The 27,156-nt window shown below is 43.6% G+C and overlaps 1 protein-coding gene across 1 annotated transcript in view; it reads right to left on the bottom strand.

Moving 5' to 3' along the window:
* The window catches only part of sez6l2 (seizure related 6 homolog (mouse)-like 2), a gene marked incomplete at both ends in the record, with an annotated part of 102,579 nt that overhangs the window by 38,955 nt on the left and 36,468 nt on the right, over positions 1-27,156 (bottom strand). Inside the window, 3 exons of the mRNA XM_080523017.1 lie at positions 1,625-1,810; positions 1,980-2,172; positions 8,971-9,104. Of these exons, the coding sequence (XP_080379143.1) occupies positions 1,625-1,810; positions 1,980-2,172; positions 8,971-9,104 (513 nt within the window). The remainder of the gene's footprint in view (positions 1-1,624; positions 1,811-1,979; positions 2,173-8,970; positions 9,105-27,156) is intronic.

The following is a 27,156-nucleotide window of genomic DNA, read 5'->3' as shown; positions in this document are numbered from 1 at the left end:
CGGCTGGCAACATACTGCCTGGGAGCCGTAAGCATTTCTCAGTGCTAGAAGCCGACGGAAGCAATGGAAGCCTTTGTGTGCAGATTTTTTAAAATGTTTTTTTCATTTATCCTTTATTTATTCAGTGGAGTCCCTTTGAGACCACGATCTCTACATTCGTAACATGTATCCTGATGATTGTTCATAGTAAACGTACCTGCTTGTCTTTTGTTTGGGGAATTTGGAGGGGATTAGTTTGAAATGTCAGGTCTAGTGCATAATAACGTGAACACTCATGCATAGGGTGCCTTTAAATAGCGCTAATACTGTATATGAGATATATTGCTGTATATGTGAACAATTGCATTTGGTATTTATAACAATTGCAAGAAAGCAATATGTGAAAATCATTGTGGAAATCTGTTGGAGCTCAACTCCTCTACAGACCCACAATGCAATGCTCTCTCTCTCTGGGCAGAGACTAGGGGGTAGTGGTGGTCTAGTGGATAGTGAGTTGGACTTGTGATCGGAAGGTTGTGAGTTCAAATCCCGCCTGAAACCACACCACTACTAGTGTGCCCTTGAGTAAGGCACTTAGCCCTCAGTTACTCCAGGGGGAATGTCCCTGTAATTCGTAATTGTAAGTCGCTTTGGATTAAAAGCGTCTGCTAAATGGCAAAATTAGACTAGACTGGAAGAAACTGAGCAATGCATTATGGGAGAAAATGTCAGCAAACTGTAGACAGCTCTGCATAAGTAATGGGACAGCGAAGCATTTTTCCTTCATTTGGCTGTACACTCTAAGTTATTTCTTTATTTATTTGATGGAATTTGTGTACATTTCAGGATTCAGAAATTACATCAGTTTTTATGCATAGTCCCTGTTTTTTTAGGGAACTCAAAAGTAATAGAACAATTGGCTTGACAAGTGTTTCTGGTAAGTCAAGGGTATTCTGTCCCATCATCTGTACAGGCATAAGAGAGCGGTCACTTGATTCTAGGTGTTGGATTTTCTTTTGGAGTTTGTTCTTGGTGTCAGTCGACATGAGGACCAAAGCGGTGTCAATCAAAGTAAAATAAGCCATTATTAGGGTGAGAAATCTGAAGAAAACAGGTATAAACCACTATGGAAATGGTTGGTTATCTGTAAGGTTTGGGGGGTCGCTCTTATTGTGGAGCGACCCTTTGGCGTCCTCTGGTGTTTATGTATGTATTTTTGTCTGTCCTAACTACTGTGATTGCTACCTGGTGTGTCTTGTTTAGCTGTGGCTATTTATATCCCTCTGTTTCCTCTCTTGTTGTCGGTTGTTCATTATATGTTGCGTTCATTGTGTGTGTACGGGTCTTCGTAGCCTTATCGTTCCTCGCCTGCTCAGGAAATAAGTATCGAATGACTATTGTAAGTACCTTGCCCTGCCTTGTTCTATTGACAGCGTTTTTGGGAGACTAAAGCCATCTCCCCTTTTGTTTTGTTGTTTTGTTTCCTATTATTATTTAAGCATTTATCGGAGACTTGCTTTCTCCTCTTTTGTTTCATCGCTTACTGTGCGGTTATTATTAATTCCTGTTTGCTCAAATAAAGAGTACCTTTACTTTTGAATTATACTCCTGCCGTAACAGTTATCCTCAAAAAATGAACACTGACCAACACACTGAGGTTCAGGAGAGCTCCAGTGTGGCCGTGTAGTGTTGAGACAGGTAGCCACCTCGTGACCCCTGACCTGGAAACCAGGGTCACAGTGGAAGTGGGCCTGACCTCCTGGGTGGATGTCTGTCACTGTCACACCCCCTCCCTCAGGAGAGAGAGGGAACGAGCAGGAGAGGAGGAAAGCTGTTATGTGCGGGAGGGATATGAAGAGAGACACAGAGACGGAGGATAAATGGAAAGATGGAGGATAGAGCAAGAGATTAATTACACAAGACATGGCAGGATAACATTTCACCAATCACGCTACATCCGTTTCGTGGTTTAATCACAAGGGCTAATTAAAGTCGATTACCTTGATAGTGGAGGCTGAACGCCCCATGATTGGTCTGCCGGAGACTGCGGTAGTGAATCTGCACCTGATTGGTTGAACTGCGAATCACCTGACCCTCACTCATCAAGGTCTCGTTGGCTAAGAGCTCTGGTCCCACCCCTCCCAACCCCAGGATGACCAGAGACTCCTCCTTTGAAAGGTTAACCTTCCTTACCTGGGGAGAGAGGAAACGGTGGATGACTGTTATTTAAGCTTTATTCATCCAAGGAAAAACACACTAAGAGGTGGATGGTTTCGGATTGCTTGGGTGAAAAATGTTGGCTTGAATCTGTTCGATCCATTATCGCAGATAAACATTTGCCCATTTGGCAGCTTGACATCTTCCAGACCCGGGAAGGGTTTTGGCTGACCATTGGCACGTTCTAATGCGTTGGTCTGCATATCAGGATCCGATGTAATGATCAGACTTTATTTTCTCTAAAAATGTGAATAAATTTCCGCGTCATTGAAAATCAAAGACACATCGCTAGTCAACTAACACAGCTTGTCCTGTGAGCCTGCTAACAATGTAAAGTAGTGTTATAGTTAAGTAGGTAGCAGTGGGGATTACTCACAAATCCATTGCATTGCAGTATTTTGGCTTAACTAGCGAGTTTGTGTTGTGATTCTCAACAACGTAGAAACATAGTTCCGTGTTTCAAAAGAAAAGTCTGAACATTTTGATTGGTTGCCGATATGAGGAGCAAAGCATTAGAACGGGTCACATATTTTCTCTGTAATCAGCTAAAAGACCCATAAAAGCCCCAGCCAGGAAAGATCCCTTGACACTTGTCACAAGAGCAGACATGTTAACCTCATAGGAGCCAACGGACCCCCATGGGCATCCGAAGTGATATAAAGAGTTTACCTCGATCAATTCTCTTCATCGATATCACATTTTTTTCACAACTTTGCATGCTATACGATGCCACAATTTTTTTCCAGAGACGGTAAACACGGCCTAAGTCACATCCAGTTTTCTCCAACTGGAGAATGTGTCATGTCCGGTTTCAACGCCAAATTTCCATACCATTGGTCGGCCAACTCCAAAAAATCCCCCCCCCCCCAATTTTTTTTTTTGAAATCTGATACATGAGAAAGGTCAAAGGTCAAAGATGGTGCCAACATATCTCCAAATGGCCTAAACATATAGGTGTCCGCCTAAACATACCTGTACTAAAACAGGTACAAAGTTGCATTTGCTCACATTACTAGCATCGACTTTGGCACAAGTACTAATAAGACCCTGGAGTACTGATTCCTAGATGATTTGGGCTTATTCATCAGGTTTCCAAGGTGATATTGACTGTAAAAGCTGTTGTTTCTTTAGGCGGAGACTGCATTTTAGATTTTTTATAATGTTCTAGCTCTATTTACTCTGACACAGTAACATAGATTTTGATTCTGACACTTCTACAGCCACCCCACAGGTGTTAGCTTTCATTTGATAACAAGATCATTATGAAGGCCCTTGTGATTGTGGAGATATTCTATATTCACTGTGGGCATGTCATTTCGAGCAGAAAACCAGAAAAATGAGGTGGATAAGAAGAGGTTTTTAATGCTAGTTTCCTGGCTATATTCCTACACTGGCTTTCATACCATCGTGGCTTATTACATCAACAATGTTTTGTTGTTCAACATATTTCCATTGCAGCTTTACATGACATTTAGACCAGACATTGGTGTGAACTCAATAAAACTACACAGCTAAATAAAAACCAATCTATAACAAAGTTATGCGCAATAAAGTGGAATGACAGGAAAGAAGTATTGAACATACTAACTGAAATGTATTTATTCCTTGTTAGAGAAGCCTTTATTTCCAACGACAGCTTCAAAATACTTCCTGCACGAAAAACTAATCGCTCACAGTGATCAGGTGGGATTTTGGCCCATTCTTCAACACACAGTCTTTAAATCTTGAAGATTCTGAGGGGCCCGCTGGTGAATCTTCATCTTCAGTTCCTTCCACAAATGTTCTGTTGGATTTAAGTCTGGCGATTGACTAGGCCAGTCCAACACCTTTGTTTTCTTCCTCTTGAACCAATTATGAGTCTCCTTTGCAGTATGTTTTGGATTGTTGTCCTGCTGCAAGATTCACCCGTGCCTCATCCTCATCAACCTGGTGGATAGCAACAGATTCTTCTCAAGAAGTTCCCACTGTACGGCTCCATTTTGATTCGAGTGGAGCGGCCTCCCCCTCTCTCTCTCTCTCTCTCTCTCTCTCTCTCTCTCTCTCTCTCTCTCTCTCTCTCTCTCTCTCTCTCTCTCTCTCTCTCTCTCTCTCTCTCTCTCTCTCTCTCTCTCTCTCTCTCTCTCTCTCTCTCTCTCTCTCTCTCTCTCTCTCTCTCTCTCTCTCTCTCTCTCTCTCTCTCTCTCTCTCTCTCTCTCTCTCTCTCTCTCTCTCTCTCTCTCTCTCTCTCTCTCTCTCTCTCTCTCTCCTCCACCATTGTTCCTCTCGCTCCCTCTGTCCTTCCGGTAAGTTCTGCTGTGGAGGACCCTGGCAGTGCCAAGCTATCCAGACCCAGTCAAGACAGCCAAGCCCCGCCTCCCTCCCTCCCTCCCTCTCCCCCTCGCTCCCTCCTGATTGTGTCCTTCTTTGAACTCTCTCAGGGAGGGGAAGTGAGAGAGCCTCTCTGTTAATTTCTGGCGAACGCGGTCAATGCTAAAACAGCTTCCAGCACCTGCCGGGCCGTGCTTCCATCCCCCTGGAGACTTTTGCTCAGCATGTTAAGGTGACTTGTCATGTCCACCATGAAGTGGAACTTTTCCAGTTCTGCATAGGTCAGGCCTTTGCTTTCCTGGAGAGTTTTCACATGTTCAACACAAAGCATTTCAGGACCCCTGCCTGAACAGCCCCTAGACTTTGTTACACAGCAGGAGATCCAAAATATATGCTGACGACCTCATCTAGCAATGCACAGAACTGTGGTGGTTTAAGCCTTTTGGCATTATTTTGTTCACTATCTGTTTTATAATGTTTTATTATTTGTGAGTCATCATTTTCAGTCACTCATAACCCTAAACATATTGAGTTCTGATGACTGTTGTAAAACTAAGAATCTCCGCTTTCTAACCATGCCAAATTCATGTATCAGTGAACAAGAGTCAGTTACAGATAGAGTATTACTGAACACTGATTTGGAAAATTAAATCCATAGGTTACTGCATTTCACTCGCGGCACCACAGACACTCACACCACGGTTCAAATGAAGACAGGCATTATTTGGGCTGACATTAACTAAACTTTAAACCTAATGCAAGACAGCCAGTTTGCTAACCAGTGAGTCATTAGCAACATTGCTAACATGTTAGCGGCTAAATTGCAGTAACTTCCTCAGAATAGAAGTATCAGTAACTGCTGAGCAGGGTTCGAGTTATGTGGGAGCCAAGGGTCCCCCCAGGGCTGCGTGCTAAGCCCCATCCTCTACAACCTCTACACCTACGACTTCACCCCCGTCCACCCCAGCAACTCCATTGTAAAGTTTGCAGACGACACCACCGTGGTGGGCTGCATCTCGGGGGGGGGACGAGGCGGCGTACAGGGATGAGGTAGAGCAGCTGAGCAAGCTGTGCAAGGTTAACAACCTGCTGCTGAACCAGTCAAAGACCCAGGAAATCATCGTGGACTTCAGGAGGAAAAAATCTGAGGTCCAGCCCCTGCTCATCGACGGAGGGAGCGTGGAGAGAGTCTCAACCCTCCGATTCCTGGGGGTGCACATACAGGATGACCTGTCCTGGAAGAACAACACAGCAGCCATCATCAAGAAGGCACAACAGCGGCTCTTCTTCCTGAGAGTCCTCAGGAAGGAACACAACAAGCAGGAGATGCTGGTGGCCTTCTACCGCTGCGCAGTGGAGAGCATCCTCACCTACTGCATCTGCAACTGGTTTTCCAGCTGCACAGCCGCAGAGAGGAATGCGCTACAGAGAGTCGTGAGATCGGCCCAGAAGATCACCGGCGCCCCCCTCCCCTCTCTGGAAGAGCTGTACAACACACGCTGCCTCAGGAAGGCCTCCAAGATCTCCAGAGACCCATCCCACCCTGGGTACGAACACTTTGCTCGGCTGCCCTCGAACAGGCGGTTCAGGACCATGTTCGCAAGGACAAACAGACTGAAGCTCAGCTTCTACCCCAGGGCCATTCAGGCCCTGAACACAGCAAAGACCTAGGTTCTGGGCCCTGGACAGTCTGGACGGATTGATGGCAGCTGCTGGATTGAAATCAGGTGTAGTGCTGAGGCACAAATGTGTACATTTCAAGCCTGCAAACTGCAACACTTTAAATGAATGTGCAATAACACTATGTGCAATATGACAACTCTAGGGTACATAAGGTTGCAGAGAATAGGAAATGTTAGAATGGGTATAGCATAGCATAGAGTACAGCACAGTGTTTTATTTGTATAGTATAGTATAGTGGATAGTGTACATAGCCTTTATTTATGTAAACCAGCTCCTTTCCCTTCTTGTTTTTTAGTTTTTTTCTTTCCTAGCACCAGGGGAGCCCCCCCTCCCAAATTTCGTTGTTTGGTACCTGTACTATATCAATGACAATAAAGACCATTCATTCATTCATTCATTCAATGGGAGCTGAGCTCCCATAAGGAAGGTCTGAGCTCCCATGAAAGCATCTGTGGGGGTCGCTAATAATACATTACCACAACCATTATTTGATCAAAAATGTCAATGTAATGAGTATTATTTATATTTATTTATATGATAAATATTCTAAAATAAACACGTTTTCCAAAAGAACTACGCGCACCAGCATTAATCTCCTGTGAATGACAGTATGCCTTTGACTGCCTGCACTTTACCACCAAGACACTATGGGGCGCAGTAGAATATTGTGCAACAGCAGAATATGATCGTTGAGAGCTTGCGAACGTGATTAATGAGAAGAAAACATTCAGTAGCTAGCTATCATGCCGCCCCAAAAAAGGCCACTGCTGCCGACCGAGTCGACAAGCCTGGAAAGTTTCGGGTTTTTAACCAAGAAACCAAACTTGAATTCAGCTGCACCTGTTATGACACCCAACGTTGAAACTGTTGAAATAGCAGAGCTCAAACAAAAGCAAGTGCTTCCGAAGAAAGTAGCAGAACTCACCTCCAGTATGTATAAGGAGACAGCTAGCTAGTTCGTTCAGGGCAGCCTATACTGTCTAAAGAAAGGATGCCTTATACAAAACTGAATCCAATTATGAAACTTAATGAGATGAATGGCGCGACAGTTGGCCCCTGCTCACCGATCCGATCATTCATGTGCCCAGATTGTAGAGCACATTGCACAAGAGATGAAACAAATTTATTTCTAATGTCAAATCACTTGATTCCCGTAGTAGCATAACATTAGATGAAAGCACAATTCATGGATGAGCATACATGATTATTTATGTCAGGTGCGATGTCACTGGAAATGGAGATGTGGACAATGTGTCGTGCTAACAGGGAAAGTGAATAGACTGTATAGCAAAAACAACAAAATTATTGGCCGAGATACCCGTAACTATCGCTTATAGCTGTTGTTTCATGTGGTGCTGTTGATGTGGTGAAATGAGTAGCCTATGGCTAATTAAAACTTGTAAGTCCCATCGCTGTGTGGGCATGATTCGCGCGCGTGCATGAGAACATTTCGCACTGTTATTTTGGAGACCCCCACAAAGCTCAGCTTATAACTCGAACCCTGCTGCTGAGTATAAACCACCTCCCTGGTAAAAATGTATCCCACTGGCAACCAATATAAGGGCTCGAGATGAGTCCAGCCCAGTATATTGCAGTGTTTGCTAAATTTGTTTAGTTTGCATGAGGGAGGATCAAAGCTTGTAATGTGCCCCATTTGTAGCCAAACAAGTGTTTCATGCCAAGCCATGTACAGTATAGCTGCCTGAGTACCAAGCCATGTGCAGTATAGCTGCCTGAGTACCAAGCCATGTGCAGTATAGCTGCCTGAGTGCACCATTATGATCCAACCTAGAATTGTTCCCTTTGATGCAAGTTGGAAATGCAATTAAATTAAGTGCTTCACATGTTTGTTTACATGTTCACGTAGCCTAATAAAGGTGTATCCTACAAAATGAGCCTAGTTTACTTGGAATTTCAGATATCTTAACTTGGAATAACACAGTTCATTCAATAGGATTACGAAAGGTTGTCAGTTCTGACATCAAACTGCTATACTTCCTTAAACGTAAGGCCCTACCTTCTTATGGGGCAAATCCACCATCACGATATATGTGACAGCAGCTGGTGAAACCGGGAACAAGATCAAATGTTCAACCCTAAATAAATGTCAACGTTGTTGAAAATCAATTACACCCTCGCTAGTCAACTAACACAGCTTTTTTTTGTGAGCCTGCTAACAATGTAGTGTTATAGTTAACTAGGTAGTAGTGGGGATTACTCACTGAATCCATCGCATTGCAATATTTTGGCTTGATTAGTGAGTGTGTCATTGATTTTCAACAACATTGACATTTATTGAAATTTTTCGGAATAAAAGTCTGAAGAATTTGATTGGTTGCCAACTTGTTCCTGGTTTCACCAGCTGCTGTCACATATCACCTCCATTCATTTTCTATGGAACACGAGCAGTGCATGACAGGATTGTAAAACTGTTTAGAGTTTATAGATGAAAATGGTTGAATCAGGCTGGATATGATTTAGTATAGAGTGAAGCCTTTTCATCTACGGCCGTAAAGTGTAGAGCCTGTTCACCTATAGAGAGTAGAGCCTTTTTGTTTAAGGGAGTTTGGCAGTTTCGTCTCACAAATGAGGGAATATATAGATGGTTATCGTTAAATATATAGATGGTTATGGTTATATATATAGATGGTTATGGTTATATATATAGATGGTTGATCTCTGAACCACATCTGTTTGATTGGACACCGACTCTCTCTACTGAGAACTGAGGATGTCCTAAACGGACACCACCATTATGAACCCAGCGGTGATGACATGCCTTACCCGAATCTCCACACCATACCCCGGATACACGTTGATGCTGTAGGTGCACTCCAGAGGAGAAAAGGGGGATGAGGACAGAGGGTCTGGGGACTCCAAGATCCCCTCCATCCCTGAGAGACTGGCATTGCACTGCACTGGAGAGAAGAAGAGTAAAAAAAGACAATAAATAAGAAGTGAATGAGTTATAATTATGTCACTGCGATTTCACCAGCAATCTACGGTATGATATGGGGTGGGGGAAGATAAGGGGGTAATTAGTGTCCTTAGTCAATTCCTAACTTTCCTAAAAAATACTAAATTTATTATGTAATCCATAGTAACCTATCCACATCCATAGTAATTTATGGATTACAGAATAAATATAATATCTTCAGGAAAGTTGATTCTCATTTATTAAGTTAAAATAGCGGTAAAACATTTCTCCTGATTGTCCTGGCTGTACAGACGAGAGCTTAGGTACAGAGAATGTGTGATGACGACAGCAAACAGTAGGAGAGTAGATCATGATTTTTGAAAAACACCAGTTCATGCCTTCCTCTCGTCCCTGTTTGTCCTGTGATTCATGATCAAATCTGTTATCTAATCAGCTCCATTTTGCCACATATACGATTTTAAAATATTTTCAAATGAAATGTTGTTGCACCCATATGCAGCATATCACATGATGAATAACAGATGACAAATCATAAATCTAGAACTTAAAAGTCCTGCAGGATATATACTGAAAAATGTATGCAGTCATTACAATGTAAGTCGCTTTGGATAAAAGCGTCTTCTAAATGGCATATATTAAAATTATGTATGTATTTATGCTCTGTATGTATATGTATAGAGATAAAAGTGTTATTACTGGAACTGTATTCTATTAGCGGGATAATGCACTCAATTTCGGGCTAAACTGTGTAGTGTAGCCGGCGTCCCATAACTATGAAAATGTACACCATGTTTTCTGATGATTCCACCTAATGGGGTCATATACAGGGAGAAGAGCAAGGGACCAAGAATAGATCCCTGAGGGACCCCACATGTGATGTCAATATTATCAGAAACCGAGTCTCCCAGAACTACAGAGAAATGCCTACCAGCTAGATAAGATTTAAAACACTCTAATAACCAACACAGTTTTCTAAACAATGTATTAGAATACTGTGATCTACTGTATCAAAAGCAGCACTCAAATCTAACAAGACAAGAACTGATATACCACCAGCATCTATGATAAGTCTGAGATCGTTTACAACCTTTACTAATGCAGTCTCAGTACTGTGGTTAGAACGAAAACCTGATTGAAACTTCTCAAATAAAATGTTTTTGCTAAGAAGATCAGTTGTCTGAAAAGCACGTTCTCAAGGATTTTACTTAGAAATTAAAGGTTAGATATTGGTCTGAATTTTCAGAGAACAGAATTATCTTGCTTTCCTTTCTTAAGTAGTGGTTTTATAATGGCAGATTTTAGGGGAGTGGGAAAGATGCCAGTTGATGAAGAGCAGTTCACAATTTCTAATACATTGTCAGTTAAACAGTCAAAAACACTTTTGAAGAACCATGTTGGGATTGGATCAAGTGAGCATGTTGAGGATTTCATTTGTGAAATAGATAAAAAAAATAAAAAATAAAGATAAGAAGATGGTTATCATAATTTTTCTAATCTTTATTACAGTTTTTCTCAATTGCTAAAACACATTTCACAAAACTTTCCTCCATTTTCCCAAAACTCTAAACACAACACACTTTCTAAAGCTACATAAACAAAACCACACCTTCTCTCTTCAAAACTCAAACTTTCACACCAAAACAGCTGCTCAAAGCCTGCAAAAATGTAAACACTATAAGCATCATTACAGACTACAACAAAACAACTGAAAACACAATGTTCAGTGTGTGAGAATGTTCTTTTTTTTCACAACTGCCAAAGCACATTTTTAGAAACCTTACAGTATCTGTTCTCAGAATATATCACTGTAGAGCAGGGGTCGGCAATAGGCGGCCCGTGGGCCATTGCTGGCCCGTCACCAATAATATTTGGCCCAGCAGATTATTTTGAGAATCCCCTTTTTTTTTTTTTTTTTTTTTTTTTTTTATAATAATATCGGACCGACAGTCCCACATATAGCGCCTATAATGTCCGAATAGAGAATCGAACTCCACCTGAATAATGCTTATTGTACTTTTATCCATGTTGAGAGTGAATGACACAGGGACAGACAATCAGGCAGCAAGGTGCACCGAAGCGCACTGACGCTGAACCCCTCAGAGTGAATCATAAGCAGGTGGACAACGCGTCACGGTGCTGAAATAGCCGACATACCGTGTGTGGTTTGAACAAAATAACACGAGCTCAGTAAGCCATTCAAACGTAATGTTTACGTATATGGGACTGCAACACACATATGAACAGTAACAACGCAAATTCTGTTTAATTTTCTGAAAAACATTGAAAACAAAATCGGCGCAAACAAAAAGCATCTCCCATCGGTCAGTATTTGCTTGATATCTGGTGATATTGACGTCACTTTAATCCACAGGCAGTTCTCAAGGTTTTTATGCATCCATCGATTCCTCTCGTGCGTCTTTATCGCATTCATTGACGAAAAGGACGACTCGCGTATAGAAAGGGAACATTGTGAGCACGGAAAATGTCTCTCACAACGGCTTTGCATTGATGAAACCAGGTAGGATGAACGTATAGTTCGCTGTCCATTCCTCTTTAAATGCCCTGTTTCCACCGTCAACTTTCCTCTTTAGACCTTTGGAGAGTGACATTATGTTTCTCTTGCTAGCAGGTTAAATGTTTGGCTAACTTCACCCGGCACGCAAACAACCAATCCAATAATAATAATGTGACCTTGTCTGGGAGGAGGGGGGAATAATTATCAGAATGAAACTATGTTACATAATTATTAGAATAAGTTAGGCTACGCTACATCGTCAGTCCACACATTTATTATTCAAAAATATGGAAAAGTGTGAAACTATGTTTCAACGTTGTTGAGAATCACAACACAAACTCGCAACATAATGGATTGGACAGCTACCTAGTTAACTAGAACACTACTTTACATTGTTAGCAGGTTCACAAAACAAGCTGTGTTAGTTGACTAGCGATGTGTACAGTCGAAAGAAAAGTCAAAGCATTAGAACGTGGTGTGGTGACTAGACACCCACTGAGTGATCAGGGCGAATTCACTACATTACCCAGGTGCCTTAGCAGGGTGATGAGGTGTATTTAAGGCGACCAGGAAGTGTGAATGAGAGAGTGAATGCAGAGTGTGCAATAAACACAGCTCTTGTTTACACATTAACCATGTGCTCCTAGTCCTTCTTCATATCCCTCAAACCAACAACTACATTGGTGACCCTGACAAGTGAGTTTTTTGGACGTTTTTCTGAAACTTTTTTGAACATGGCTAATGCAGTTGCTCTCAAATTGCCTGAGTTTTGGGAGCAAAATGTTAGTGCTTGGTTTGTGCACGCTGAAGCTCAGTTTGCCATCAGGGATATAACTGCAGAAGACACAAAGTATTACTATGTGGTGGCATCTCTGAAGGGTTCAACTGCCGCATGGGTGATAAACCTGATAGAAAACCCACCAGCCAGGGACAAATATACCACTCTTAAAGGGCACCTGAAAGGAATTTTTGGATTGTCAGAACCAGAAAGAGCCCGGCAGCTCCTATCTCTCCCTGGGCTTGGAGACTCAAAGCCCTCTGAGTTAATGGACCATATGCTGGCTGTGCTTGGCAATCATCAACCATGTTTCCTTTTTAAAGAGCTTTTTTTGCAGCAACTCCCAGACCAGATTCGTTTGCCTTTAGCCAGTTCTGTAAAGGCAAACCTTCGTGAATTGGCTAAAGAAGCTGATGTTTTTTTTTCAGCTGGGAGAAAGACTGTTTCAGTCACGCCCCTTACCAACACCAGCACTGCCTGGGAGGAATGCATGCATCAACCGCACACACACTCTGTCTCCGCCAGCGCTGTGGCCCGCCGTGAGAAGTCAAGTCTCTGCTTCTATCACGGCAAGTTCGGCAACAAAGCAAAGAAGTGCCTGCCACCTTGTAGCTGGTCGGGAAACGCGTTGGCCGCCACTCGTTAGCAGCCCTGAGTGTCGGCCCTTCCAGCGGATTGCTGTTCATTACTGACTCTATATCTGGCCGCAGATTTCTTTGTGACACTGGAGCTCAGGTCAGCATTCTGCCGGCGTCAGCCTTGGATATCCGAGCAGCCAAACTGGGCCCCAACCTTGAAGCAGCTAATGGCACCCCCATCCCCACGTTTGGCACACGCCCCTTAACACTGTGCTTTGCTGGACAACGTTTCTCTTGGGACTTTGTGTTGGCGAAGGTGTCCACCCCGCTCCTGGGTGCTGATTTTCTTTGTGCTAATGGGCTGCTGGTGGATGTGGGTAACCGTCAGCTTGTCAACGCTGAGACCTTCTGCTCACTGGCTTGTGAGCACACCACCGCTACATCGACAAGACTGGCCGCTCTCCTTTCACCGGCTGATGATGTCGCCCAACTCCTGCTGGAGTTTTCAGACATCACAACGCCAACGTTTTTGGCTGGCTCCATAAAACACAATGTGACACACTTCATACCTACCAGTGGTCCGCCTGTGCATGCTCGAGCCCGCCGGCTGGACCCACAAAAGTTGGCGATAGCAAAGGAGGAGTTCAGCTCCATGGAGAGACTGGGCATCATTCGTAGGTCTGACAGTCCCTGGGCCTCGCCTTTGCACCTGGTTCCCAAGGCCAATGGAGGCTGGCGCCCGTGTGGTGATTACCGGCGGCTTAATGATGCCAATACGCCTGACCGGTATCCAGTTCCCTACATTCAGGATTTCTCAGCCCACCTGGCAGGAGCAGTTATTTTTTCAAAGGTGGATCTCATTCGAGGATATCACCAAGTGCCAGTCCATCCTCAAGACATCACCAAAACGGCAGTCATCACACCGTTTGGCCTCTTTGAATATTTACGAATGCCTTTCGGCCTGAAGAATGCCGCCCAAACCTTTCAGCGGTTGATGGACTCAGTGTTGCGTGATCTGCCTTTTCTTTTTGTTTACCTTGATGATATCCTGGTGGCCAGTACATCCAAGGCAGAACACATGTCACACCTCCGCCTCCTTTTTGCTCAATTGCAGCAGCACGGCTTGATTGTCAATCCAGCAAAATGCCAGTTTGGGGTGCCCTCCATTGATTTTCTCGGCCATCACATCACTTCTGCCGGTGCAACCCCACTGCCCTTAAAGGTGAAGGCGGTGCTGCAGTTCCCACGCCCCACAACAGTGAAGGCCCTACAGGAGTTCCTGGGTATGGTGAATTTTTATCATCGCTTTATTCCACAAGCAGCCTGCCTCATGCGACCCCTGTATGGGGCCCTCAAGGGCAAGCCTCCCAAGCACATTGTTGACTGGTCCAGTGAAATGTCAGGATCATTCTCTGCCACCAAGGAAGCTCTTGCAAATGCAACCATGCTAGCACATCCAGTGCCAGATGCCCCCATTGCCTTGACATCTGATGCCTCAGACCGCGCAGTTGGTGCTGTTTTAGAGCAGCAGATTGACGGGGTTTGGCAGCCTCTCGCTTTTTTTAGCCGGCAGCTCCGTGCTAGTGAGCAGAAATACAGCACGTTCGACCGTGAGCTACTAGCCCTTTACCTGGCAGTCAGACATTTCCGTTTCCTCCTAGAGGCTCGACCATTCACTGCTTTTGTAGACCACAAGCCTTTAACTTTTGTCATGTCTAAACTGTCGGAGCCATGGTCAGCCAGGCAACAGCGTCATCTCTCCTACGTTTCTGAATTTACTACAGACATACAACATGTAGCAGGAAAGCAGAACGTCGTGGCTGACTGCCTTTCTCGCACCTTCACAAGCACCGTCCACCTCGGCATCGATTATGCCCGCATGGCTGTGGACCAAGATGCAGACCCTGACATTCAGGCCTTTCGGACGGCGACTACAGGGCTTCGGTTGGTGGATGTCCCTTTTGACGATAAGGGTACGACACTGCTATGCGATGTCTCTACTGGCCAGCCCCGTCCTCTGGCACCCAAGATGTGGAGACGGAAGGTTTTCGATGTCATACATGGCTTGTCACACCCAGGCCGGAAGCCATCACAGCGTCTGGTGACAGAAAAATTTGTCTGGCATGGCATGAAGAAGGACATTCGCGACTGGGTCAAAACATGCATCGCATGCCAGCTCACAAAAGTCCATCGACATGTGAAGGCACCATTGGAGCAGTTCACAGTCCCAGAAAGGCGCTTTGACCACATCAACGTGGATTTAGTTGGACCTCTTCCTCCTTCTGGAGGGTTCACCCATCTCTTGACAATGGTGGACAGAACGACACGGTGGCCAGAGGTGGTTCCACTGTCGGGAACAACGACAGCTGAGGTGGCCCGCGGATTCATTGGTACTTGGATCGCCCGGTTCGGGGTTCCCTCTGACCTCTCCTCAGACCGGGGACCACAATTCACCTCACAATTGTGGACCTCTATCACCCAACAGTTGGGTATTTCACTCCATCGGACTGCAGCATATCATCCCCAGGCCAATGGCCTGTGTGAGCGATTTCACCGTTCCATGAAAGCAGCCCTGAAAGTGGACCTCCAGGGCAATAGCTGGATCGACAGGCTACCCTGGGTGATGCTGGGACTTCGTACTGTACCTAAGGAGGACCTCCTCTCTTCTTCGGCAGAGCTTGTTTATGGCCAGGCCCTTAGAGTACCGGGTGATTTTTTCCCCTCTGTTAACGTTCCCTGGTCTGCACCAGAACAACTTCGTAATCTATGGGACAAGGCAAGTGCCTTTATGCCGACCCCTACTTCAAATCACAGCCTGCCACGTATCCATGTCCCTCTGGATCTCCAATCAGCAAGATATGTGTTCATCCGCCACGACGCACATAGGAACCCTCTACAGCCGCCTTACGATGGCCCCTACAGAGTTGTGGAGACAGGCGACAAGACCTTTATCATTGACATAGGGGGAAGTATGGAGCATATCTCAGTGGACCGCCTGAAGACAGCTCATCTAGATGGAGAACGGGCTGTGGAGGTGGCCCGTCCACCACGTCGTGGCCGCCCTCCTACAAGCACAACAAAAAAACCTCCCAGTGGTTCCGGGCCAGGCTGTCAGCAGCCAAGAGATTTCCGTCCAGCCCAAGTTCCGGAGTCCCGTAATCGCTTTGGACGAGTCCTCCGAGCTCCGGCACGTTATGGGAAGTCAGTGTTTGTGAATTCTGGGGGGGACCTGTGTGGTGACTAGACACCCACTGAGTGATCAGGGCGAATTCACTACATTACCCAGGTGCCTTAGCAGGGTGATGAGGTGTATTTAAGGCGACCAGGAAGTGTGAATGAGAGAGTGAATGCAGAGTGTGCAATAAACACAGCTCTTGTTTACACATTAACCATGTGCTCCTAGTCCTTCTTCATATCCCTCAAACCAACAACTACAGTGTCACATTTTTAAACAATCAATTACTTAAATTAGCCTTTGATTATGTTCGGGCCCGCCATCTAGTGGCTCAAATCTAATTGCCGACCCCTGCTGTAGAGTATTGGGCATTCATAGATTTGTGTGTTTCATATGAACAGTATGTAAATCTACAGAAAATACAGTATGTATGTTACAGTACATGTGGGAATACGGTACATGTGGGAAAACTAGGGTTAGGGTTAGGTGCTAGGGTGACTTGGTACATGCTGGCATGTCTAACCCTAACCGTAACCTTAACCCTAACCCTAACCCTAACCTTAACCCTAGCACCCTAGCACCTAACCCTAACCCTAGTTTTCCCACATGTACCGTATTCCCACATGTACCGTAACATGTACAATACTGTACTGTATCCCAACTCAATGCAAACACTACAAAGGATCCATTACACACAACAATACTCACTGAAAACAATGTTCAGGGTGTGATGCTTTTTTAATTTTTTTATGGAACTATACCACACACACACACACACACACACACACACACACACACACACCACAATCATTTGCAACAAGTGTCTTAAATTTTGAGTCGTTATGTTTAATGAATGAAGCCAGGTTTGTTCATTGTGTTCAAATTTTGCTGACTGTGGGAAGCATTTGTGACGCAATCTGATGTAAATGGACACCTCTCGGAAATGAGAAAGACGTCAAATTCGTCTTTAAAGTTTTTTTTTTTTTTTTCAGATTTTCGTTTTTTTAGCTAACATTCAACTCGAAGATGTGAAGTACCCACTCGTTATTTTTCCGAACAGTTTTACGTTCATTAAATCAGTGTAATCTATAACACAATGACTTCGTTTCTAGTTGTTTGATTGGGATTCATTATCTTTGATGGGGATTTTCTGTGCTTAGTGATTTCCGGTGTAGCAACTTTCAAATACTCATGTCGTCTTCAATTTGTTTCCGATTTCAATGTATGATGCATCATTTGAAAGCTTACAATCTGTAGTTTAAGCACATGTAAAAAACAGAAAAATGATTTCGCCTACAGGTAGCCCTTTTCATTGGGCTGTGTCACATTTTGCATCACATGAGCTTTAATTTGAGAATTTGAGCAGAGATTTTTGCAACTTGTGTTTTAGCAAGACAAAATGTGTTTAGATTTATGAGAAAAGGAGGATTGTGTTTTGTGAATTGTGTCTTCATGTGAAATGTGTTTATGGTTTTGGCAAATGGGAGCTAGTTGTATTAAATGTGTTTAGAGAACTGGTCATTTGGTTTAGAGAATTGGCTTTTGTGTTTTAGCAATTGGGAAAAACTGTAATAAGTAATTACAGAAAAAGTAAATGACATTTGACACACTTCCGCATTGCCTAGAGCGAAATCTGTTGTGGTATTTAAAAATGGCGGTTAGAGGTGAACTCGAATATCAACCTGGGATGACGTTATTGTGACGATTTCCATTGACCAATCAACCGTCTGCAGCGTCACATCGTAGCACGGATAGCACCTTTCGCTCCGAGTCAGGAAGGGTAGCTAACATCAGTACGGGTACTACGGCCCGGTACGGCCCAGTTGGCAGTGGAGAAAACAAAACAAAACGGGCGTACAGGTTCTGGTACGGTATGGGACGGTAGTGGAGAAGCACCATTAGAGTACTGTCGCCTGGCCTCCTTAATCTCCTTGCCAAACGTCTTGTTAGCCAGTCTAAACCATCCCTTGTCTCCACTCCTGAAAGCCCTGTCCTTCTCCAAACAAAGCTGTTTGAGTCTTGCTGTCAACCAGGGCATTGTTTTAACTCACACAGGTGCATGTTGGAATACATCTGTCCTCACAGAAGCTGGTGTATGACATCACAGCTTCTATGTATTCGTCCAGGCTGTTGGAAATAGTCTTAAACATGTCTGTCCCAGTCTGCACTATCCAGCCAATCACACAGCTCCTCCACTTCTTCTCTGCTGCTCCAGTTCTTAGATCTCCACACAGCAGGTGGAGGAGGTTTTAGTTTCTGCCTGTATGTCAGATCAGATGAATAAGAGCGTGGGCAGATCGTCTCAGAGCCACGCAGGGCCTGATAAGCTCTGCTGATGTCGCTGTAACAATGACCCAAAGTTTTCTCTTCCCTGGGTTGGGCATTTGATGAACTGTTTATATTTGACACTCCTTAAATCAAAACCTGAAAAACACCTCTGGAATACGAACATTTATGAACATCAATATCAACTGGTACCACCATCGGCATGCATCAATAAATGGCTGCGGAGGGCTTGTTTACTGCTGCATACGACAAGCGTTCCAATGCGATGCCTTCACTAATGCGTATATAGATCAGTGGTTAATTGTCATCACTGTATGAATGGTTTCCCTTGGAGAGGGGGATGGTATGAGAGTCCAGAGATGATGTGCCTCCTTGCTCAAATGTAGGCATACTGTATGAGGACAGCTCTGTGGCACTCTCTTCCATTACTCCCAACTCTGCGGAGCACCCGGTGTGGTAACATTTCACTGCCAATTTCAACCATCCTTTGTGTCATAAGCAGTCACAAACCTTGCTGCTTACCATAATTACAATGCTTAGCCTAGTGTTAGCTAATAGGGATAGTTAATAATAACATTGGGCGTTAGAACCTTTGAACTATAGTCAGTGATTGGACCATACAAAAAAAAAAGACATTTTTGTAGTTTGTGTTGAGAGTTTGTGTTTGTAGTGTTGCTGAGCTAGGCGGTCATCAGTCTGTTGCTCAAGCTACTTTCTACCACTCCAAAATGCTCCACCTTTTCCTTTTCCTCCTTTTCCTTCTCCTCCTCCCCCTCTTTGCAGATGATTTTGTCACTGACAGTGAAAAGAATGTACCCTCTGGTTCGTGTTGAGCATCTGTCTCTCCCCTCCACTCCCCCTCCCCCAAGATGACATCCTGGAACAAGTGACATTCAGCCTGCCTATTTGATCCCTTTCTTTCCATTTCCATTTCCAGAACCTTCCTTGAAATCTCAAGGGATTTAACATTTTAAAATTTGAAATAAATACTTTGATTTGACGTAATTTGATATCGTTTGCACCTCACGGCTTCATGACTCCGCCGAATTCGTCGAGCTGAGACGATAACGCTGGGAGGGTGTTTTCATTTCATTGTCGGAGTCGTGTGGTCAGTGGTTGGGTGCATTTTTCGTTAACGATGACGCAGACACCCACAAATGTAGTGTGGTTTACTTAATACTGTTCAGAACTTGGTTACATTCAATGCATGACTTGTGCTATATAGCTAAATCAAATTATGAAAGCGGCAAGTAACAAGTGTGCGCATCAAAGGTCTAGGCATTAGGCACGTAACATCCATATGCTGTATAAATAAAGTTTGATTGATTGATGTATTGATTTATTGATTGACGCATTGCCTGCGACCCAACCATTCAGCGCAAGTCTTGTGCTATAAATAGCCTATACACTTGATAAACTAGTGCTGTGATATTATGTATCGTCTTAGAAACATCTTAGCAAGAGGCACTTGTAACAATTATCATAAAGTTTATTATGCATCAGCTCTTTTTATCCAACCTAAATTTACACAGATGAATAACGTATACATGCCACGTAACGTATACATGAATGAAAATGAATGAATTTCTATTATTTAACAGTACTGTCTCAATTATATTTTAATAATTTTCTGGGTCTACCAGTACGCGCATGCCCAGTGTATCTGAATACGCGGTTCCATGTGGCCAGAGATTGAAATTGTGTTTTGTCGTCATTTTGTCGTCGTGTAGCCTAGGCCTCAGTCAGTGCAGTCTTCTAGTGCCATATCAGTCAGTGCAGTCTTCTAGTGCCATATCAGTCAGTGCAGTCTTCTAGTGCCATATCAGTCAGTGCAGTCTTCTAGTGCCATATCAGTCAGTGCAGTCTTCTAGTGCCATATCAGTCTGTGCAGTCTTATAGTGCCATATCAGTCAGTGCAGTCTTCTAGTGCCATATCAGTCTGTGCAGTCTTATAGTGCCATATCAGTCAGTGCAGTCTTCTAGTGCCATATCAGTCAGTGCAGTCTTCTAGTGCCATATCAGTCAGGCTTCAACACTGCTCTACAGAGAGTGCTCTCCTTTATGTCACAGGGGCCCTGCACAATGCCAGAGCTGCCTCTGGTCCTCTGTTCTCATTCTTCTAGACCTGCCCGCTGTGTTTGACACAGAGAACACCATGAACTATGTTCTATAACCGTGCAATATGTTTACATTCTTGTGATGAGGATCATAGACTGTATATAAGTCTACTAGTCCATATGGTATATGTTTATAAAAAGTACACAGTTACATGCATGATATGTTTATAAAAGTACACAGTTACATGCTAACTCTCCCCAGTCTATATACCCCCCTGTGAATAGGCCATACATATAGGTGTATATAAGTATAGAAGCTCACATTCTAGATACATTCTCAGATGTCTACCAACCACTTATCCCCCTATTTTTATTTATACCCCCCCCTATTTATGTCTAATTCTTGTTTTTTTATTATCTTAGGACTGTGTTTGTTTGTTAGCACCTAGGGTTTGCATTTGAATTTCGTTGTACCTGTTACAATGACAATAAAGATCATTCATTCATTCATTCAACTAGACCTGTCTGCTGTGTTTGACACAGTGAACAACATGAACTATGTTCTATAACCGTGCAATATGTTTACATTCTTGTGATGAGGATCATATACTGTATATAAGTCTACTAGTCCATATGTTATATGTTTATAAAAAGTACACAGTTACATGCATGATATGTTTATAAAAGTACACAGTTACATGCTAACTCTCCCCAGTCTATATACCCCCCTGTGAATAGGCCATACATATAGGTGTATATAAGTATAGAAGCTCACATTCTAGATACATTCTCAGATGTCTACCAACCTCTTATCCCCCTATTTTTATTTATATCCCCCCCTATTTATGTCTAATTCTTGTTTTTTTTATTATCTTAGGACTGTGTTTGTTTGTTAGCACCTAGGGTTTGCATTTGAATTTCGTTGTACCTGTTACAATGACAATAAAGATCATTCATTCATTCATTCAACTAGACCTGTCTGCTGTGTTTGACACAGTGAACACCATGAACCACCATCTTTCTCTCCACACTCTCAGAGCTGAGAATCTTAGCCTCTGCACCAGTGGCGGCTGGTGCTAAACATTTTGGGTGGGGCACAGGTTATGGGGGCATGCTCCACGGGGAAGAATATCAACTTTAAAATCTGGATTTACAGTCGATTTTAGCACGAGAATAACAGTGTTTCCCCTAGGTTTGCTGCCTTGGGGGGGTGGCATGGACCGTCATTGTCAAGTGTCAGTCAGACACTTTCTAGTCACAATAATAACGACCAATTTTAACCAACTTTCTCTGTCAGAACACTCAGCAATTATATTTGCTAACGTTTCAACTTGCTTACTTTCTATCTGAAGACATCTCACCCGGCAAAAACTCTCTCGCGTCGCGCGCACAATGTTGTATTTCTGGTTTGGAGCCGGAAATTGCAAAACGTCACGTTTGACGTCAGACTTAGGACTTAGGACGGCCGGGGCGCAAAAAAGAAATAGGAGACAGCCAATTGGAGCGCTGCTACAGCTCACGTGTAAGCCAAAAGTATTTGGCCTGCCATAGACTTGCATTCGGCCGGCGCCCCGACTCCTCCCCCTATGTATTTTAACAGTGAATTTTACACACACACAGATACAATGTTTATTGTATTGGAGGATTTTTAATGAATGCTGATAGGCGCCGACAGAATATCAGCCGCATTTTGTGAATAAACAATGTTTATTTATTTTTTTTACTTTTACAAATCGCAACTAGGAAGTGAAGGTGGGGGCGGCGCCCCAGCGCCCTCTATCACTAGGACCGCGGCGGATCGCGACCTTATTCAATCGCGATGAGGTGTGTTTCAGCACTATGATAGTTTAACATAGAGAAGAGTGTACTGACGCACAAAGATCGCTGGAGGGCGATGTCACACAAGGTCTGCCAGGCTCCGACGCCTTTTTCCCAGAATGCATTTCGCACCGGCAAGCAGAAGGCGATTTGAATCCTCCATTTTTTTTCCCCCCCAAAAAAGCTGTAATTTTGCCTTTACAAGTGTTACCATGTCATTTTATGAAGTTTGAATATGTTTTCAGGTGAGAAAGTACCAATATATATTCCCAAAATGTGTCCAGTTTATCAAAATAACCCATATATCTCCTCTGACGATTTTCGTCGTCGAATTCGCTAGCATGCGTTCGTAAATTCGCCCTGGAAATCTGGTCAGCACCCATGGAATGCCTCTTGTCCAATCAAATTACCTGGTCCCTTTATGACGTTGAACCCGGTGTGCGCTCCGGCGCTCTCATAGCGAATTTACGAACGCACCCTGCGGTTTCATAACATTATGATACTAGACTAGCACATAATACTAGACTAGCATATATGATACTAGACTATGATACTAGACTAGCATATATGATACTAGACTATGATACTAGACTAGCACATATGATACTAGACTATGATACTAGACTAGCATATATGATACTAGACTATGATACTAGACTAGCATATGACACTAGACTATGATACTAGACTAGCATATATGATACTAGACTATGATACTAGACTAGCATATATGATACTAGACTAGCATGATACTAGACTAGCATTATGATACTAGACTAGCACATATGATACTAGACTAGCACATATGATACTAGACTATGATACTAGACTAGCATATATGATACTAGACTAGCACATATGATACTAGACTAGCACATATGATACTAGACTAATAATATTAATAATAATTTATTAAATTTATATAGCGCTTTTCCAAGGCTCAAAGACGCTGACAATATAGGATACACATGGGGAGACACAAAAACAACAAGTAACAACAACAAGTAACATGGAACACAGAGTCAGCGAACGGGGAGGGGAGGGGGGGGGGGGGGGGGTGGTGTAGAGTCCAGTGATGATGTTGCTGGGAGCCTCGATGGATGTGGCGGCGGCAGCGGAGAATGCCTGCCTTGGTGGCAGCAGCAGCAGTGAGGCGATGGTTGTGGTTCAGTGAGTGTAGGTGAGACGAGAGAAGGGCAGGGGGAGGTGGGGGGCAGGTGAGATGGCCGGGAGTCCAGGGCAAGACGACAGGCAGTGAACCAGAGCGACAGCGCGGTGCCGCCGTTGCCGTTGTCATCTGTATTGCCAGCCTGGGACCGAACCCGCGCGGCCGGCCAGCCTAGCCGTGCCATGCCAGCGACCAAATCGCGCAGCAGTGAGTGAAGGCTGGGAAGGACCGACACTCACCTGCGGAGATGGCAACCCCCGAACCGGGGAGGGAGCGGTGGCTACCTCCCAGGACGAGGGTAGTAGCACAGCACGGCCAGGCCAGCGATGTCTGAGAGCGGCGCGCAGCGGGTCGGTCGGCAACACAGAGCCGAGGGACAGGAACGGTGAGGCGGTGAGTACTGCAGTCCGGTAGTGAAGGCGGTGAGTACTGCAGTCCGGTAGTGAAGGCGGTGAGTATTGCAGTCCGGTAGTGAAGGCGGTGAGAGGCGGGAGATGGCGGGGGGGGAAGGCAGCGGAGGTCGGCGGGACAGGATACAAAAAGGATAAGACAGGATACAAAAAGACAGGATACAAAAAGACAGGACAGGATACAAAAAGACAGGATACAAAAAGACAGGAGACAGGACCGGGAAACAGAAGCGGCAGTCACAACGCGGACGCCAGCGTGCTCTGAACCCGGAACTAGCATAGACTAGCATATATGATACTAGACTATGATACTAGACTAACAAATATGATACTAGACTAGCACATATGATACTAGACTATGATACTAGACTAGCATATATGATACTAGACTAGCATATATGATACTAGACTATGATACTAGACTAACAAATATGATACTAGACTAGCACATATGATACTAGACTATGATACTAGACTAGCACATATGATACTAGACTATGATACTAGACTAGCATATATGATACTAGACTATGATACTAGACTAGCACATATGATACTAGACTAGCATATATGATACTAGACTAGCATATATGATACTAGACTAGCATATATGATACTAGACTAGCATATATGATACTAGACTAGCACATATGATACTAGATTATGATACTAGACTAGCATATATGATACTAGACTAACAAATATGATACTAGACTAGCACATATGATACTAGACTAGCATATATGATACTAGACTAGCATATATGATACTAGACTAGCACATATGATACTAGACTATGATACTAGACTAGCATATATAATACTAGACTGACATATATGATACTAGACTAGCACATAATACTAGACTAGCACATATGATACTAGACTATGATACTAGACTAGCATATATGATAGTAGACTAGCATATATGATACTAGACTATGATACTAGACTAGCATATATGATACTAGACTAGCATATACGATACTAGACTAGCATATATGATACTAGACTATGATACTAGACTAGCTCATCGACGGAGAGAGCGTGGAGAGAGTCTCAACCCTCCGATTCCTGGGGGTGCACATACAGGATGACCTGTCCTGGAAGAACAACACAACAGCCACCATCAAGAAGGCACAACAGCGGCTCTACATCCTGAGAGTCCTCAGGAAGGAACACAACAAGCAGGAGATACTGGTGACCTTCTACCGCGGCGCAGTGGAGAGCATCCTCACCTACGGCATCTGCAACTCATTTAGCAGCCTGGCGGCTGAGGGGAAGAAACTGAGCCTGTGGCGGGCCTTCAGTGCCTTAGGCAGCCGCAACCTTCTTCCAGAGGGAAGCAGTGTGAGGAGGCCGTGGCCGGGGTGGAAGGGGTCGGCCATGATCTTTCTTGCCCTCCTCAGAGCCCTGGTGTCATGCAAGGAGTTGAGGGAGGGCAAGGGACAGCCGATCACCCTCTCTGCTGAACGTAACACCCGCTGCAACTTGGCCTTGTCCTTGGTCGTTGCAGCAGGGAACCAGGTGATGATGGAGTGGGTGAGGATGGACTCTATGATGGCCGTGTAAAACTGGAGAACCACTGTGAATTCAATTATTCAAACATTTCGTCGGGAGAACAGGTGTGTATATTGGACAGTAATTCAGCACTAAACTATCTGCACTGCACTACTGTCATTGTGTCATACATGAAGCTTACAGTGGGACAAGAACTTGTCGTCACATTTTACATTTAGATTTACAGATTTACTGCAGCACATATTTACTGTATTGTAGTGTAAAGTAGTGTTACAGTAAATATTTGCCATATTTACAGTATGGTACTGTACTGCAGCATTTTACAAGTGGGAAGCACTGTTATTGTACACTACAGTAATATGGGTTAAAGCAGTATATCTCATGTTTACTGTACATTACTCTAATTTTACTCTGCACCACATAGGATTGCAAGACAACCTCACAGAGGTGGAAGAGGGCCCATTTTTACTCCGCAACAAGAGGAAGCCATTTGTGCAATGGTGATTGCAAACAATGCCATAAGGTTGAGAGAGATCCAGAGCGCTGTTATAGAGGACGACAATATCTTTGGCAATATTGAATCTGTTTCAATCTCTACAATTGACAGAGTGCTTAGGAGAAATGAAATGCGCATGAAACAACTGTATAATGTGCCATTTGAACGGAACAGTGACAGAGTGAAGGAGATCCGTCACCAGTATGTACAGGTAAAACATTTATGTGTTCTATGCATACTCTAATGTTCAGTGCTGTAAACTGGTTACATGACAGTTCATACTGTACAATGTGTTGTCCAAAATGCATTATGTTACACAGGAAAAGTTGTTATAGTTTCTCTCTCTCTCTCTCTCTCTATTCTGGGATAAAGCATGTACTGGAGCTGGACGCCAGGGAACCGCTGCACACATTCATATATCTTGAAAATATGTGGCCAGACAGACAGGAACGTCTGGATGCGAATGAATAATTTACAGTACTGTGTATGTTGTATGTCCAATAAGTACTGCAATATTGTTTACAGTTGTGCACAGCTATACCCAAAGGGTGTTTCTTATGTTTGTTGTAAATAAGTTTGTATTTTTCTTTTGCACAATGCTGTGAACACATTTGAATTGCAAAGAGCATATGCAGTAAAAATGTGAAACATAACTATTCAGCGTCTTGTACTTATTTACCTCACTAAATACAGTAATGTGTAACCCACTGTAGATTTCATATGGCCGTGCAAATAGTGTATAGTACTGTCTTGAGCATTTTCAGGTAGTGTCACCAAGATCTGACTTTTTTGCATTGGAAAACACTTACAGAGTGAACTGTCATAATGAAAACATGACAAAGCCATTTGACTATCTTGTTCATAAACAATGGTGTCAGGACTTTTCATTTTGATGACACTGACAACTGTTGTGCAAATGTTAATAGTGATGTGAGAAATGCACCAAAGCGACTGAGAAAACTGTATTATACACAACAGTGTTGTGTTGTGTATATGTGAGTGAGACTGTGGTCTACAGTGATATACAGAAAAAACATTATATACAATATTATACATATATTTTTGTTGTCAGGACTTGTTTAGTTATTGTCATTTCGCAGAGTCACCTCAATAAAGCAAATGAACAAATGGAACATTTGCGAACAGTTCTGTAACAAAACGCTGTTACGTTTCCTCACACATGTGTAAGTGGAAATCCTTGGCCTTTCCTGTGGTCCTCGTAAATAAACCA

Source organism: Nansenia antarctica (genome assembly GCF_963989245.1).
Source record: "Nansenia antarctica genome assembly, chromosome: 2".
NCBI lineage: Eukaryota > Metazoa > Chordata > Actinopteri > Argentiniformes > Microstomatidae > Nansenia > Nansenia antarctica.
Note: the sequence above shows the minus strand (reverse complement) of the source record. Positions and strands in the feature narration are given on the sequence as shown.